Source organism: Formica exsecta, unplaced genomic scaffold (assembly GCF_003651465.1).
Source record: "Formica exsecta isolate Colony F162 unplaced genomic scaffold, ASM365146v1 scaffold3, whole genome shotgun sequence".
NCBI classification, from domain to species: Eukaryota; Metazoa; Arthropoda; class Insecta; order Hymenoptera; family Formicidae; genus Formica; species Formica exsecta.
The window spans coordinates 1325470-1341851 of NW_021850256.1; the positions used below are offsets into that span (position 1 = coordinate 1325470).

The following is a 16382-nucleotide window of genomic DNA, read 5'->3' on the forward strand; positions in this document are numbered from 1 at the left end:
ATTCGTGAGTTGCAACAAATGTGAGAAAAGCGGTTCAGTTATTTAAGATCACATTTCTCTCGACTACTTTAGAAAATTGACATTTTTTTTGTTCTCGGTAAAAATTTCAAATATACTTTTGCTAAAAACGATATCTCTGTATAATAGAGTCAAGAATAAGATTTTGCCAGTCGTAAAATATTTCGATTCGTCTCTGATCAGAGCATGTTACAGAATGTGTTACATACATCTGAGACTATCTGACTTAAAAATCTACACCATCAACCACAATGCTCGAAACTCGATACGCTGTGATTAGTGTTCATAGAACATTTTTTTGGTAAGAATTATACTAGATTATTGCGATTTGATCTAATTATACATATTGTGATTTCAAGATATTATTTGTATATTGCATATTTTAGTATTTTTGTAAAAATTCGTTATCTGTATGTTGAGAATTATGCCATTCTTCACGAAAAAGCCTGAGGCAAGCGTTTCTGTTACACGACATGCTCGTCGACAGATATATCTTTTTTGATGAATCATTTGACGATGCAGAAAATAACTGTAAAAAATACATAGTGTAGAAATGTGTCAAGGCAAGTAAGTTTCTAAAATTTATTCTATACGAACGCGCACGAGATTTGTAATCTCTCTCGTAATATGTAGGAGGAGAAATTACATAATTATCTGCGAAATATTAGCCATGAGAGAAACTTGTAAATCATTATTAATATATTAGAAATGTATAAATAAAACAAATATAATTAATTGGCTATATATTGTATGTATAAAATATTATAGTTATTAGATCATCAAGAGAGAGAGAGAGGAATAATTGATTCAGAAAGTTTATGTTTTACAAAAGCGTTTGTACAAAATAAATATTTCTTATCAACTATTGCATGTCATTGAAATTCATGCTTTATGTGTAGCAATCTTTTTAGACCATTCATCAATATTTGATTCATTACTTTTTTATTATTTTTTTAAAATGTAAAAAGTACTTGCATAATAATTACATAAATTTTATTATTACGTGTTTTTTATTTATAATATCTATTATTATATTATTACTCACAATGGATATGTAATTTTTACCATAAGATATATCAGTACACCTTATTTATCATCCATATATATAAAAAATGCAATGTTTATTATAATTTCACAATTATTTATTTTCAATCTATTATTTTTTTAGGTTCTTCATATGTGAGGTTTCAAGAATTTACTATAATATAAACTTGATGTAATGTCGGAATGCGTTTACATCATTTCGATGACCTGCTTGCGAAACATTGCCCTCCCCCCTGCGAGTATACTAAAGCTGCTTTTCCCACAAGGATTACCAGCAATATTGCGCTTTGAAAGGCAATATTTTTAGCGACCGCGACATAGAGAAAGAGAGAGAAAGAGAGAGAGAATAGTAGTATTACATTATATCTCTGCATTCCATCACTGTATACTCTATTACACCATACAACTAAGTGCTCCTACGCCCCGCCAAAACGCGTGCACGCGTGTGAGCGTGCAGGCGAGCGAATCCACAAAGAGGTTCATTCTCTTATAGAAACACACACGTGCTCGGCAGTGCGTGTCAAGCTACCCTTTCGTTTTCCTTTCCGTTCACCTTCACCTGGGAACATACTTGACTGCTATTGCTATTGAATCCGGCATTTGAAATTCAACGTTGCAGAAATCTGGTATGCATAAGTAATATTTTTGTGCTAATAAATAACTATGTTGATGAGAAACAATGAGATTGATGATCCAAAAAATCGAATTTCGAAAGAACGAGAGATCTTTCTTATAAAATGGAAAATTCAATTATTACAAAATAGTGAATATAGAGAGATAACATTATGCAAGAACAAATTAATTCGTAAAATAAGAAGAAACAACAAGAACATTTAAAACTATTTAAAAGTTAAGAATTTTATTAATTTAGATAGCACACATATAGCATTATAAAGATTATTTAAAATTTCCATTTTTTTGCAGCTCAAATCTTCATAAAGTTGTTGCACTAAATACTTAATGATGACTATGTTTCTTTGTTAAAAAAATTTCACTATTTTCTAAATATTTAAAATGTTTCAAAATTTTGGTGCAATATTTTTCATTTTAATCGATATAATTTTTGATACCTTTCTCAAATTAAAGTTACGTTAAAGCAAAATATTTAAATTGCACGGAGGAGAAATGATGGATATATTATAATTATCGTTAAATGTTTAAAGTATACTGTTGACACGATAAATTTCTTATTGAAGTTCACTCCACCCACCATCGTCATTATGCGGTTTTACGCTCGATCGTGTCGCACCAATCGTAATTTGAACGATGAATGATTTCACTGTGCACTCTCTTGCTCGATCGGATCACAATTGCTCTAAAGATTTTTTTCTGTCAAACGCGACTTTTAGGATCTAGCTAATCCTCGCGAGACGCCTCATGGATGCGGTCAGGAACTGATCCAGTTTTCGAACGGAGAACGTCATGGTGGCTGCATGTATGCATGAATTTCAGCATCCCCCTTCTCACACACCATATACATAATACGTACCCCACCTGCGTAGCTTGACTTTTGCGGAGGTACCTAAGTAATAAGGACTCGCAGAGGATCACGGTGAAACTTTCATCTCTACTTGAGATCGTACGATCGAATTTAGCGCTTGCGAAACTTCTTCGTAAACGCATCGCATTTTTTATCTCTGCCTTCTCAACGAATCGCGCGAAACATTCGCGATTGAATATCGAATATTAGCTATAATTAATTATGTAAATAATTATTGTACAAGTTGTTGAATATTAATTTTTGATCTCCGTTTCATATTTAGGATAAAACAAAAATTCTGAACATTGTCTAAAAATTGCATTTTATATTATTAAGATAACTATGTCATGTGAATATATCTTTATATGAAAATGTATACATTTTATTTTAATAATCAATATGTTATATTAGCAATAGATTTCCCAGACAGCACATGTCCCTAAAAGACGATATAAGGACATTTTATTATCTTTTAGACATCTTTAAGATGTCTTTTGGCTATCTGGGTTATAGCTAAAAAATATGACATTTTATGTATCTGTTCTTTGTAAAAATAATCGATAGTTAAATGACATAAAATTAGAATTTAAGAGCTAGAGAATGCAGTTTTTCCATCAAGTTTTTTAGTTTTAAATAACAGATAATTTACAGAAAGTTTCTTATAGTTTAGCGTACAACGGATTTTTCAAACTACGCGGGTATCCCTATCTCGTCGATGATCGGGCGTAGGTTCGCGACCACGTGCGTTTAAACGTCCGAATCAGAAGGCGCGCGCTTCGCGCCGAGACAAGATGGCCGTCATCGGAGTACCGATGGTTCCGGTGATATCCGCGCGCTAGTCGCGAGAAGTATTTCGCGGGCGGCCGAGTTTATGGGTAATATTTCCCAAGATTCTTTGTGATGTATTGGCGTTACGAGGTGCCGACGAAAATTCAATTCATTGCGAACGAGCGAGCGTTTCATTCTTGGCTTCATCTCGCGTCTTTTCGCGTTATTTTGCGTGGACACGCGTATATTTCTCTCGCGACATATCGAGTCTTCTTTTTGGAGATGCGCATGAAGATGGCGAGTCTTACGGAACGAGATGCGATTCGGTGTATAAATTGTCTACCGCGTACGCGGGTACGTCCGGAGAACGATGCTGCGTGTTTTGACGTTTCTGTAGAATGTCGATCGCGCGTAGATATGACATGTCGATGACAATTACATAATTGCCGTAATACTGGTTAATCGGATCGGGTATTATGATATGACATTTGATACGATTTGCGCGGTAAAAAAATATGTCACGCGGTAACGCGGTTTAGCGTGCGTTCGAAGGGAGGATGAGACCGGGGATGTCTCCTTGTACGGCGTCTGTCAGCGAGAAATGTTGTCTGTTCGCAGCTGTGGCACAATCGTAGGGGATTATGTCGACGCAAAGTCCTTCAAACTGCATCGCGAGTCAGGAGGAGGAAGAAGAGGAGATGATCTTGGACGAATCTGAGGTATACACATGGAGATAATAGTCGCTTTCCATTTACATAAAAACTCAGATAATTCTCACTTGCGTTCTCTCTCGCTCGCACGTAGCATACATGCGAGTGAGAGAGAACGCAAGTGAGAATTATCTGATTTTTGATGTAAATGGAAAGCAACAAATATCGTGCAACAATTTTATTTGGATTATTCTATGCATGTTTTAGTATTTGTGCATTCTAATTTATATGCTTATTTTTCAGAATAATCCTGTGGATATTTTGGAATGTTTGTCGGTAATGATAAATGAGGATACTGTGAATGATGCAAGTCAAGTGCAAGAATTTCTATTGGATGATCAGTTGCTCGGCACAATGACTACTATTACATTGCCTGATGGAACTCAAGCTTTTATTACAAATAATTTCAGTGATATTGGTTAGTAACAATTTCAATTTATTTTTTGCATATTATCGCAAATAATAAGAAAGAAAATCGCAAGTTTTTTTTTTAAGAATTTGTATTTAATGAAAACATTTTTTTTGAAAATATATCTAATATATTTTCTTAATTATATATATATTAAAGATACATTAAAGATTATGTATTTGCATTAAAGATCCTGATTTCAAGGCGCAAATATTACAAAGGACGCTTGAAAATGGGAATACCATATTACTGCGAGATTTGTCAGAATTTGGCGAGGGCAAGGCTCTTCAATTAGAATTAGATCCAGCTACATTTGTACAAGCCGAAGATAATTCCAATGAAAATGTAGAAAGTACATATTCGCAAGTGGAATTTATCAATGGCACAGCATACATGGTAGCTAGTCATGTGAATCTTGGTGAAAATTTATGGGAAATTCAAGATGGGAAATTAAAAAAGAAAGATCCCAAGATTTTAGTCAACAAATTATCTGATGCAAAAATTAGATATCCTTGTCCTAGAGAGGGATGTTCAAAGGTTTATAGCACGCCCCATCATCTCAAGGTAATTAATTTTCAAAACCTATATTAATAATATAGACAAAATTAAGTGAATTGCTACAGAAATGGCAATCAGATTGTTTTAAATATCAGAGTTATTAATCATAAATTAAACTTTCTTTTCTGGTAGGTTCATGAGCGTTCACATACTGGTCAAAGACCATATAGATGTACGCATCTAAAGTGTAAGAAAAGCTTTTCAACGGGGTACAGTTTGAAAGCACATTTGCGAACGCATACAGGCGAGAAACCATATAAGTGCACAAATGGAACATGTAACAAGAGTTTCAAGACATCAGGCGATCTATTAAAACATGTGAGAACTCATACAGGAGAACGTCCATTTGTATGTCCATTTGATGGTTGCGGTCGATCATTTACTACAAGCAATATTAGAAAGGTATAAAACTTGTCAGTCATAATATTTAATCACAGAATTTAATGATGAACATTATGTTTGTCAGGTTCACGTAAGAACGCATACTGGTGAACGACCGTATAAATGTACTCACCCGATGTGCGATAAGGCGTTTGCCAGTGCGACAAACTACAAGAATCATATACGGATACATTCGGGTGAAAAGCCTTATGTTTGTTCTATAGAAAGCTGTGGTAGAAGATTTACCGAGTACTCTAGTCTGTATAAACATCATCTTGTAAGTTTTTTATCAATTATTCTCTCAATTCTTATATATATATATATCAATTTATTAATTATATTAAAGATACAGATGCATTGGTTAAACATATATATGTAAAAAAATTATTTTTAGATATTTTATATCCTTTTAGGTACATACACCACAACGACCATTTGAATGCACATTGTGCTCTAGAAGATACCGACAAAGTAGCACGCTGGTGATGCATAAAAGAACAGCTCATGCTTTGGTTGATAGTGATGATGGTGCTGACGTATTTTTGCAAGATTCTTTTGAACCTTCTAGTCAAAGTAAAAATAAAAAGAAAACTGCAAAAGAAACTGTAAGTATGATACAAAATTCCCCCAGTTGTTATCTATCATTGTACACTGTATAATTATAACTGCTAATTACACTCAATTGATTTGAATCAAATTTAGCCGCTTGGAAAAGATAAACAGATTCAGATTTCTAAAATGATTGATACAAATGATAAAGAACCACAAATTTTGTTGGTAAGCGATTCCTCACAAATCGCCACATTACAGGTTTGTAGAAAGTTTATTATTTGCATAATAGATTTCTTCTAGATAAAATATCTCTACATTTATAAAATTCTGAATACAGAAAATTGGTCTGGATGAAAGTTTTGATGATCCTGGCATTGATACAACTTTTGAAGGACTGAATATAAAGATTGAGGATATAGAACTTGGCTGGAACTAATGCCAGAAGTGGAACATATGACATATGTGATTATTTTTTCGACATATATTATTATATGTGTGGGTATCGTAAGCATTAAATGTTAACGATTTTGTTAACATTCATGCATATATCTTTTTTAATACCAGAGCAAAATCAAATAAGCAAATACAAGTTAATAAATAATTTCAAACGGTATTGGACCGCATAAATGACGTGATAATAGCTGCGAGTTTAAATTTTATTTTCTCATATTAGTTTCATGAATTTACCAAATAGAAGTATAAGATAGTATCAAGTATTTCGTAATGGTGAGAGTGTGATAATTAATATATTATAGTATAAATTGTTCAAAAGTCCTAATCTAAGAATCCGGCATGATTTCGATGAATTTAATGTTCGATGCAACAAATATGCTAAAAAGAACTTTAAGGAAATGTGGTATTTTTTATTTACGCGTCGAATTTAACGATCTCAGCGAAATTATATCGGTTCGTATTTTAAACATATAAGTATAAGCCAGGTAAGAATATTGAAGAAAATATATAGAGGAAATCAATATTTACACTGTTGATTATGTTTTTGAAGGCAGTGCCTTATCTGAAAATGCGAGCGTGGAAAAAAAATATATATTATATATTATTATATATTACATTTTTCCATCTATAGTTTTGTCAAGTATGTACATAATATTTTTACGATATATTATCCTAAATCTTTTTTTCACACTCATATAATGAGACTAGCTGAATTATATTCGTATTTTTTATAGGTATTTTTTAAATATACAGAGAAATTCAACTTTATTACATTATTATTTTATAATACAAGACATAGAAACTGAAGCATAAATATGTGATGACATAACAATAAATGGATATAATATTTATATAATGCACAAATGTTCCCTAAAAATATCAAAGATACTAAAAGATACTATCTCTTTCTCTCCACATTGGAAGGAGAAAGATAAATTCTAAACTAGTGCAGCAGTTCAACTCATTGTCAGTTCAGCTATAAAGAACAGACCCAATATATATATTATGTCTTATATCATATATAATATACATTCATTTTTCCAAATTATAAAAATTGCTTTTCTTAAATATATTATCGCAAAATATATTTATGTAAATTTTAAAGTTCAATAATTTAAACTTAAGAAAGATATACTTAAAGTTAAAATGAGAAAATTATACTTTAATATATTCAGAGACTATATTAAAATAATTTATATTACTTATACATTGCATTCTTCAAATAAAATCTATATTTCTGTCTGATTAAATTCTCATGGCTAAAAAGAGATTAATTATTTGCGTTTGATTGTGCTGATTAAACAGATCCATTAACACAGCTAAATACAAATCATGAAAGGCTGCAGATAATGCACATATATACACTCTAACGATCGAAATAGTTGGTCTTGTATAAAAAACGAATTAAAACATCGATTTTTTGTGATCTTTATTTCCTATTATTCTTATAGCCTCTTCCTTTCCTTTATATTTGTCTATCTAAAATAAGTTGTTAATAATTATATATATATCTTGCCCTCTTAAAAAAAATGTACTAGATCATTTTTTAAATTTATATTAAAAATATTTTTTCTATTCTTCACTATATTTTTATAGCGTATTTAACCGTTTTTAAGAAGATAATATTAATGAACACTGTTAATAAGATAAACTGTTAAAGAGATAATTTTAATGAACTTACAGAATGAACTGTTTTCGATCCTCCCACCATCTCACAATCTTTCGCATAGTGCTGCTCTCGATTACGGATAGTCTCCATTTGGCCAAGTACTCGACCGCGCTGATCCATTAATCCTACAAATAACATTTAAATTTTTTAGTGATAACGTCAATAAACAATTTTTGTGTATAGAATTTTATCTCATCGCACAAAAATGATTCAAAGTTTTCCGGTTGTGAATCTTATTATAAAATGCTAGTTGACTTAATGCAAATATGTGCAACGAATTTAAACAATATGAAACGAACGAGACAAGTAAGTATCAAGTGATTGAATAAACTGATAAGGATTTAAAGAAATATTTCTTAGATCTAACCATTGTTACGATATTGAATATTTTCTTTTCTTATGTATGCTTACGTTCTCGGATTCTAAGAATCCACGTTTAATGTGTGTCCATTTGAATTCAGATATGAATTATATTATTATCTAATATCAAGCTAATCTCTCTTATTCTTATGAAAATTGATATTGCTATATAATATCGATAATGACGATAGATAACACAAATATTACTTCCGTTAATAGATTCATATCACAACGTGTAATATATTCATAAATCAGATAAATATGTTTTAAATATGCTCCAAACAAACTATATAATTTTATCCTTAATTATTATTCGCATTTCTATATTAATAAAATTGAATCGATTTGCGATATCACATAATGAATTTATATGTATATAAATATATTTCATGCATTCCATTAATACATAATTTTTTATTAAAATACATAACTTTTTATATCTAGCATCAATAAAAAATGCCTTGATTCTATAACAAATTTAAAGTATATCTATATCTTATATTGAATCAAAAAATAAAATAATATTAAATTTGTATTGAGTAATATATATAGTTTTTGGTACAGAGACTTACACTTTCACAAAAAAATATTTAAAGTGGAAAGTAACCCCCCGACAGTATGTTAAAAAAGTTATTAAATCTGGTAGCCGTCTATCGATTAATGGAAAATTCAAGAAATGTGAAAAAATAATTGATAACATATCAGTGTCAATCTTAACGTTATCGCTGAAGTATTAAAACAGGAAAGAACCTATCAATTTCCTTAGCCAGTAATTACGATCTCTGTAATTCGATTGCTGCTATACAGGGTGGTCCTCGTAACGGTTCCTTGAAAATCGTGGCGACCGTTACGAGGACCACCCTGTATAACTACGATTATTACTGCGTAATGCTATCTTGCGTGATGTTTACTGTCTCACATTTTTTGATCGATTTTGATGATTTATATTGGACATATGTTTGCATTAATTAATATGCAAAAATAGCATGATTTATTGAAGGATACATCATCTTTGTAATATTTTTCATTTGAATATAAAGAAATGAGTGCTATTTTTGGACATCGGACATTATTTAAGAAGTCACACTGTCTACTTTTAAATAAGCTTTTAAAATTGATAGCATTAAGATTTTCTTTATTTAATCTTTTTAGCAGAATAATTTAATAACGAAAATTTAATTCTAATACAAATATTTTTTTAATTTTGCAAGATTAATAAAGTTTGTCAAAAGTTTATCTCTTTCTTAGTTTACGCATAAGGTAAACTACTTTTTTTTTTAATAAGTGCAAATTCATAATCTCTGTCTTTTCCTTTAAAATAATGTTTGATAACAATATTAATTATTTAAACTATAATAGCGCTGACTTTATCGTTTAATAACATAATAATTATTGTAATTTCCGATTAACATTCAATCTTTTTTTAAGATATAAAATTGATACCGTTTATCTGATTATGCGATAGAGGTAAAAGGCACGTGATTAATACTTCATATTTCTTCACGACAAACTACTTTATACTATCAATTGTTAACTAATTACCGCACGTGCATTAGTATCGACATATTTTAACCGCAACCGTGACCGACACGACGTGTGCAGTAAATAGAAGATAATAACAGTTGTTAAGTGGCCGTTAACGGCCATAAAATTATTCGAGTTAAAACGCCGTCGTAAAGCGTCGTCTGTTCAACTAATCATTTCAACCTGCTCACATCAAAGTGTGTCGTTTATGCTTCAAAGTTACGGACTCCGCGTAAGATTTATAATTATTCCCGAATTGCAATGAGATGCGATAGTATTGTAATTCCAAGTAAGGTGTCTGGTCTGACAAATAAAGGCGAATTAATTCAAAATACTTTGACGTAGTATTAGCTCTTTTGTAATTACTATAAATTAGAGTATAATGACATAAAATAAAATTCAAATCAAGCTCCTAAATACGATTACTCAGAAGTAATGTAGCAAGCCGATAAATTCACGTTAAGATAAAAAAATCGTTGTAATTTGTGTGTGATGTATATATAATGATATATATTTCCTAAAATAAAAATTTTATTTAGGTAAAGGTAAAATAGTTTTCAAATTTTGAATAAGTATTATATTAAATGTTTATCCGCGTATTTCTTTGTTCAATTTATTCTAGAAATGCGCATTTGCAACGCTTTATATCCTTTTTGAATTTATATCTTGCTGCATTCTCAAGTTCTCAAATTATTTTATTAAAATTCACTGCGAAATTATTTGATTAAATAAAAAGTAATAGAGACAAATTGTTATAATTTTGCTTTAACAATTTACTAATTAAAGAGTAATTATATTTTATAATGGATCATATTTTTTTTAATTAAACGTACACATATAAGTAATACTAATAAACTGTATTCGAGGAAAGAATAGTGTGATAACTGGTCGTCATTTGTGCTATTTCGCGAATAAAGGAAATATACTTGCATGAAACGCGTCCGTAAATTTATCTCATCAATTAGAAGCGATGATCGACACGAGCGTGATGTATAGTTGTTAACGTCACCGAAGGTTCACGACGTTTGACGCATTATTCTTTCATTGCGAGTGAAAAATAAAAGGGGCCCAATAATTTAGGAATTCTCGGACGAAACAAAATGCGAGGGATAAATTCGTTAAAATAGAATACATTCTTACAAAAAATATCTATCTGTTTTTTAATACGTTAATATTCCCAAGTAAAATTCAGTCTTGTTAAAATACCGAATGATATCTTTGCGCGGAAGGGGCCCGAATTGTGGAGTTTCTTCGCTGCGAGGAGCCTCTGATCTCTCGTGTCCGCAACGAATGTGAATTTTCTCGAGCGAGTACAAACAAGCGATGTCCATATTGACATTATTAGCAAATAGCGATCGACATGTTAAGACATTGCAGTCGAGGCATGTCCTCGCGCGTCATAAACTGTATTTATGGATGTGCTATAACGCACATAATAAGATCAAGACAAATTGATCGCTCGACTATTGTCGCATTTTTCCTTTCATTATATTATGCGTCAATTTCCCGCGCTATGTTATAAATTGATACGAAACATTATTTCCGCCTCCAACTTGAATTTGATGTACGCTTGTCTCTTGCTACAATAATTTTAATTAATCTAATTTAGCAAACTGTTTTATTCGGTCCTTAGCTAGGAGACCAAATGTTGATATTTAATTGTTTCGCTAAAGGAAAAATTAACTCTCGATCTCACAATAAGCAACTCTCATATGATCTCATATGACTTTCCGCCAATTCTGAAATACTTTTTATACTATTTCGAGCTAATGCGATGCACTTATGCAAATTCGCATACGACGCGCTTAAACCGGCACGAGTCATGAGACCAAACGGGAGATGTGAACTTGAGAAGGAGACACGCGCGTGTGGCGTTGTTTCACGCCGTAAATTATCCTCGCGAATGCAAAAATCGATCGCTATTACGATCCACGATCGGCAGGCAGGTCGGTAGAATATATGGTGTTCACCGAGTAGAGACCGAACTCATTGCGCAACCAGACATTGTCGAAGAAAGGGTTTTGGTAGCTCGACATCGAAGGTGCGCCGGATAGAGATTTCACTCCGGGTAACGTGGTTTATATATTCCTCGAACTCTCGAATCGTTCACCATGCAACTAAAAATTAGTCATTGCAAATTTTTGTAGAGCATTTTTGTGGTGCATTTCATATTATTGCATTTTAGAGGGTGAAAAGGTGTCTATCGTAATATTTATTTGATCTTTTTTATGCATTAATTATTTCGTATCACATTTGAATACGAAATTAAATTAATGCTGTGATTGTAACACTCTTTTCTCGCGTGCGTAAATTTAAATTTTTGCACATTTGCCTTCTCGATTATCAATCTATCAAGCAAACTCGTGCGATTTTTTGATCACAGAGTTCGCCGGGTATTTAACAGAGTTGCAGCTACGATGACAACGTAGTGTCTAGATCGGCGGAAAGACTTCTGACGGATCAAAGATATCGGACTGCGGTGTGATAACATTGCCCTCGTGAGAATTCGTGGTAATCGACACGACGATCGGTACGAGAAACTGTAAAAGAGAGCCGCTCTTCGCGGGAGAACCTTAGTGCGCCTGTGACACTTGTGATGCAAGTGGTGTTAGCTTCACCACCGGAAACCATGTCAAGAATACGTATCCATGACTCCACCGCTTCGACATTATGATTACCTGATCTGATGAATCGTCATCCCCTTGTGAGTGTCTGATTCACGCCAGATTTCAATATTTCGCCGGCAGCATTCGAGAATGTCCAAGAAGCAATGGTTGGTCCTGTTGATGTTGTTCCTTACGTACCTGTTGCTCGGCGCCTCTATATTTTACCACATCGAAAGCGAGGAAGAGGAAGAGAAGATTGCCAAGGCTAAAATAGAACGCATTGAGATTAACCGTAAGAACGATAATGACAATCGCTGCTCCTGTAACGATTATCTCGCCTACAAAATTGCATCGTTTTTAATCTATCAAGAATTATGATGTATTATTCTGATAGTTACCGCAAATCAATACACAAATCGGTTTTCGAGACATGTCTTGCTTAACTTTTTGAATCAATTTCTCTTTAACAAAAATAATTCATGATTAATATTTTAATAATATATGATTATTGTGAGAATGATTATTACTCGAAGGATTTCTCGAAAATTAAATCAAGAGATTTTAATTAAATTAAAATCTTGCCTTTATTTAAGTTCGAATAAACTTTGCAATAGATAAATATTTTTAGAAATCTCAATGTAAATTTAAAAGATTAATAAGTTTTCTCTTATAATTATGATAATTCGAGGATAGAGGATACAAAGATATTTAAAGATTTAATGATGAGCGTAAACTATTTTGACGTCTTACAATTAGTTAAAGAGAAATTAATTTCACGTTGGCGAAATTCATTTTACATGCATCCTATATATAGCATGTTTGCCTATTATTATTCATGATAAATAGCAAAAATAAAATAGCAAAGCATTCTAATTTCTGAAAGAAATTATTTTAATTGACAAGCTTTATTGAACCGGAAAAATAAAAATACTCTTAAGAGATTTTATTATCGTCAATATATTTTAAAGTATATAATCACAGTCAATATATTAATTAAAAAAGAATCTTAATAGTATGAAGATATCGAGTCGTTATCGTGCTTGTCTAATGTATTCGCCATCAATCAGCTGATTATTACATGGTCATTTACGATGCGCTTCGAGATTTCGGCGATAATAATGCAAATAATGCTTAGGCCACACGGTCGTAGAAGACGAGTCTAGCGTGTAAAACATTTGAAACTTCAGTTATGCATTTACTAACGAAATATCTTATGCATCTAGCGTCTTAAAGCAAGACAGTTGTCATTGATCAAAGTTGCAGCGATGCAGCCTTGACTGTGACAATTGCTTGTCGCTTTCTAAATCGTAAATTTTATCATAATATAAACAGATATGAAAAATTCCGTTCAATTTGGTGCAATTGGTTCTAAAATATGAAGATTAAATATATCGAAGCGATAATACCAGAATGTTTGTAGTCATAAATCTCTCTAGTATCGATTTTCACATTTCAAATTTATGGATACCATGTTTTATAAAAACTAAAAATAATAAAATATTATCTTATAAATATTCGATTATTATAATAGAATCTTACAATTCGATTTTGATTGTACTCCGAAATCGCGGCTTTCAGAACTTATATAAAAGGTGGATTCCTTTTTTGCAAAATTAAATTCTTTAACAAAGTTCTTAAGTCATTGGATTCTTGAAAAAACTAAACTTTACAAATTACTGAATTAAAAAGTAATTATGCCAAACACGTGGAATCTTTTGTAACTGTAATCTCATAAATAGCCGGAAAATCGCCGCGACTGTTCGATGTCATTGGGTTTTGTATGCATGATTGTGTCCGGTATCATTGTTAACGCAAGAAAGGGTATTATTCAAATAGTTCCCAATGATCACAATGTCGCGCGTTGAAGAATCGTCGTTAGAGTTGACGGCCAGTGTCAGTGTCATCAGGAGGGTCGATTGGTTACGAAATTGTCATCTCATCGACCGCTCCCGTCAAAATCGTTGCATTCGAACCGAAAACGGCGATATCCGTTTTCATAACGTTTGCCCTTCCTCAAATCTGTGTATGTATGTGTGTTCTATGATGGAATACGCGTGAACACAGACATAACTACGAAATCATTAATTTTTTTTTCATCATAATAACAAAAATACATTGCGCGCTTATGTTGTGTTAGCCTTAATATATGGACATTTGCATTCCGATTGCATTTGCGTGCGTGGAAGGTCCAGACAAGATTTGTACAAACGGGCAATATAAAACGACAAATATCAGCTGATAAGATAGCGCGTGCAGCAATCGTCTCGAAAATGACTCTGTTCGGAAAGTATGGTGAAAGAGGGATTATCTCTCAACGGACGCGAGTAGACTTCCTGAGATAGATTTTAAGATTATCTAATTGTGAATTTGTTTCTCAAATACGTATAATTTTTCTCAGAATTACTTCGAGATCATTACGTGTCCAGTATTGGTCATACCCAGAAAGAGATTTTCGACAAGCTCACCGACTACTGCGGCAAGCCAGTACACAATTATACGGAGGGCGAAGTTGATCCTCATAAATGGGATTTCTACAATAGCTTCTACTTCGCTTATACGGTCGTCAGCACCATCGGTACATATCGGTCAAAGTCTTTAGATTAAATGTATAACGCGTAGATCTATAATTTTTAATCTCAACTTTAAATATGTGGTCGTATATGAAAATCGGCTTTTATCTAAAGTGGATTAATTATAGACTTGCGCCACACTATTGTTTACATTAATTAATATTCATCTCTCGAACCACACAAAGAAGACTAAGAAACGTTTCTAAAACACGTTTTTAAAAGAGAAAAATGTTTGAAAAATTGAGACACTTTTTAGACGTCTTAATGAAAGAATCAGAATTTTTCAAATATATATTATTATGTTATCTAAATTATTTTTTTAAATTGTGGCATATATGTATATATATGTATAATTTCATTACACGTAATTTTTAAATATTTTTTTTTATGTTATTGGATTTCTTGAATTATTGTGATCTTTCTTTAATATCTTTTCTTGTTTGCTGTTGTTCTATATTTTTTATTATGTCGAAATTCTAAGTTTATAATTTATTACGCAGGATATGGTAATCTAGCACCCACAAATACGCTTAGCCGCATCCTGATGATCTTCTACGGCCTAGTGGGCATCCCGATGAACGGGATTCTGTTAACGCAGTTGGGTGAGTTTTTCAGTCACGTGTTTATCAAGGCTCATCAAAAGTACAAATCCTACAAGAGTGGCCAGTCATCGTCTGATTACACCTCTAAGAAACCAACGCCGTTTGAGACGCGAAAGGTGGGCCTGGCCGCGCAGATTCTCATGTACCTGACACCCGGCTTCGTCATGTTCATCTTCTTCCCGGCGTTCTTATTCTCACATTACGAGGGCTGGTCCTACGATCAGTCGGTTTATTACGCCTTCGTAACGCTTACGACCATCGGTTTTGGCGATCTCGTGGCGGGTAATTATTCTATCTTATCGTTTCTCGGATGTGCGCGGAATGTGACTAATTTGTTTTCAACACTAAGATTTTGTTTATAACCGCGCGACCAGTTACAAAATTACAAGCTCTTAAGACACTCTCAGAAACGTAATGTCTACTTTTGCATTTTATGAACGGAATATCGTTTATGTATATCATTCATAATCTAAACTGTGGCATAATGACAAAAATATAGTGAAATATAATGAGATTAATATTTTTTATGATTAAAGAAATATTCTATTCTATTTTTTACATGCCTGTACACAATAAAAAGAAAAAGAAAAAAAACGAGAAAAATATTTAACAAATTTTAAGACGTTAGATATTCTGAAATTTTAAGAAATTAAGATCAATATTTAATTTATTTTCGAT

The 16382-nt window shown here is 32.3% G+C and overlaps 3 protein-coding genes and 1 long non-coding RNA gene across 5 annotated transcripts in view; 2 read left to right on the top strand and 2 right to left on the bottom strand.

Annotated features, from left to right (window-relative positions):
- Window positions 1–2404, bottom strand: part of LOC115237574 — a 3823-nt gene extending 1419 nt beyond the window's left edge. The window contains exon 1 of the mRNA XM_029810708.1: window positions 2273–2404. Within this exon, the coding sequence (XP_029666568.1) occupies window positions 2273–2281 (9 nt within the window). The 5' untranslated portion in view covers window positions 2282–2404. The remainder of the gene's footprint in view (window positions 1–2272) is intronic.
- A 900-nt stretch (window positions 2405–3304) lies between these two features.
- Window positions 3305–7220, top strand: LOC115237513 (zinc finger protein 76-like). 2 transcript variants are annotated; one of them, XM_029810597.1, is made up of 9 exons: window positions 3305–3417; window positions 3929–4029; window positions 4264–4438; window positions 4620–4993; window positions 5120–5389; window positions 5454–5645; window positions 5782–5973; window positions 6071–6178; window positions 6258–7220. In XM_029810597.1, the coding sequence occupies exons 2-9, from the start codon at window positions 3952–3954 to the stop codon at window positions 6354–6356; spliced, it is 1488 nt and encodes a 495-aa protein (XP_029666457.1). In that variant the 5' UTR covers window positions 3305–3417; window positions 3929–3951; the 3' UTR covers window positions 6357–7220. The 2 variants fall into 2 exon arrangements, with proteins under 2 accessions (XP_029666457.1, XP_029666458.1); XM_029810598.1 differs by lacking the exon at window positions 3305–3417 and having other exon boundaries at window positions 3459–4029.
- On the bottom strand, window positions 7119–9037 carry LOC115237515. The gene is made up of 3 exons (XR_003884353.1): window positions 8975–9037; window positions 8055–8167; window positions 7119–7852 (listed from the first exon to the last, which is right to left on the bottom strand). It is a non-coding gene; the product is annotated as an uncharacterized LOC115237515 (long non-coding RNA).
- Window positions 8285–16382, top strand: part of LOC115237511 — a 14469-nt gene continuing 6371 nt past the window's right edge. The window contains exons 1-4 of the mRNA XM_029810591.1: window positions 8285–8348; window positions 12310–12824; window positions 14931–15107; window positions 15603–15986. Of these exons, the coding sequence (XP_029666451.1) occupies window positions 12683–12824; window positions 14931–15107; window positions 15603–15986 (703 nt within the window). The 5' untranslated portion in view covers window positions 8285–8348; window positions 12310–12682. The remainder of the gene's footprint in view (window positions 8349–12309; window positions 12825–14930; window positions 15108–15602; window positions 15987–16382) is intronic.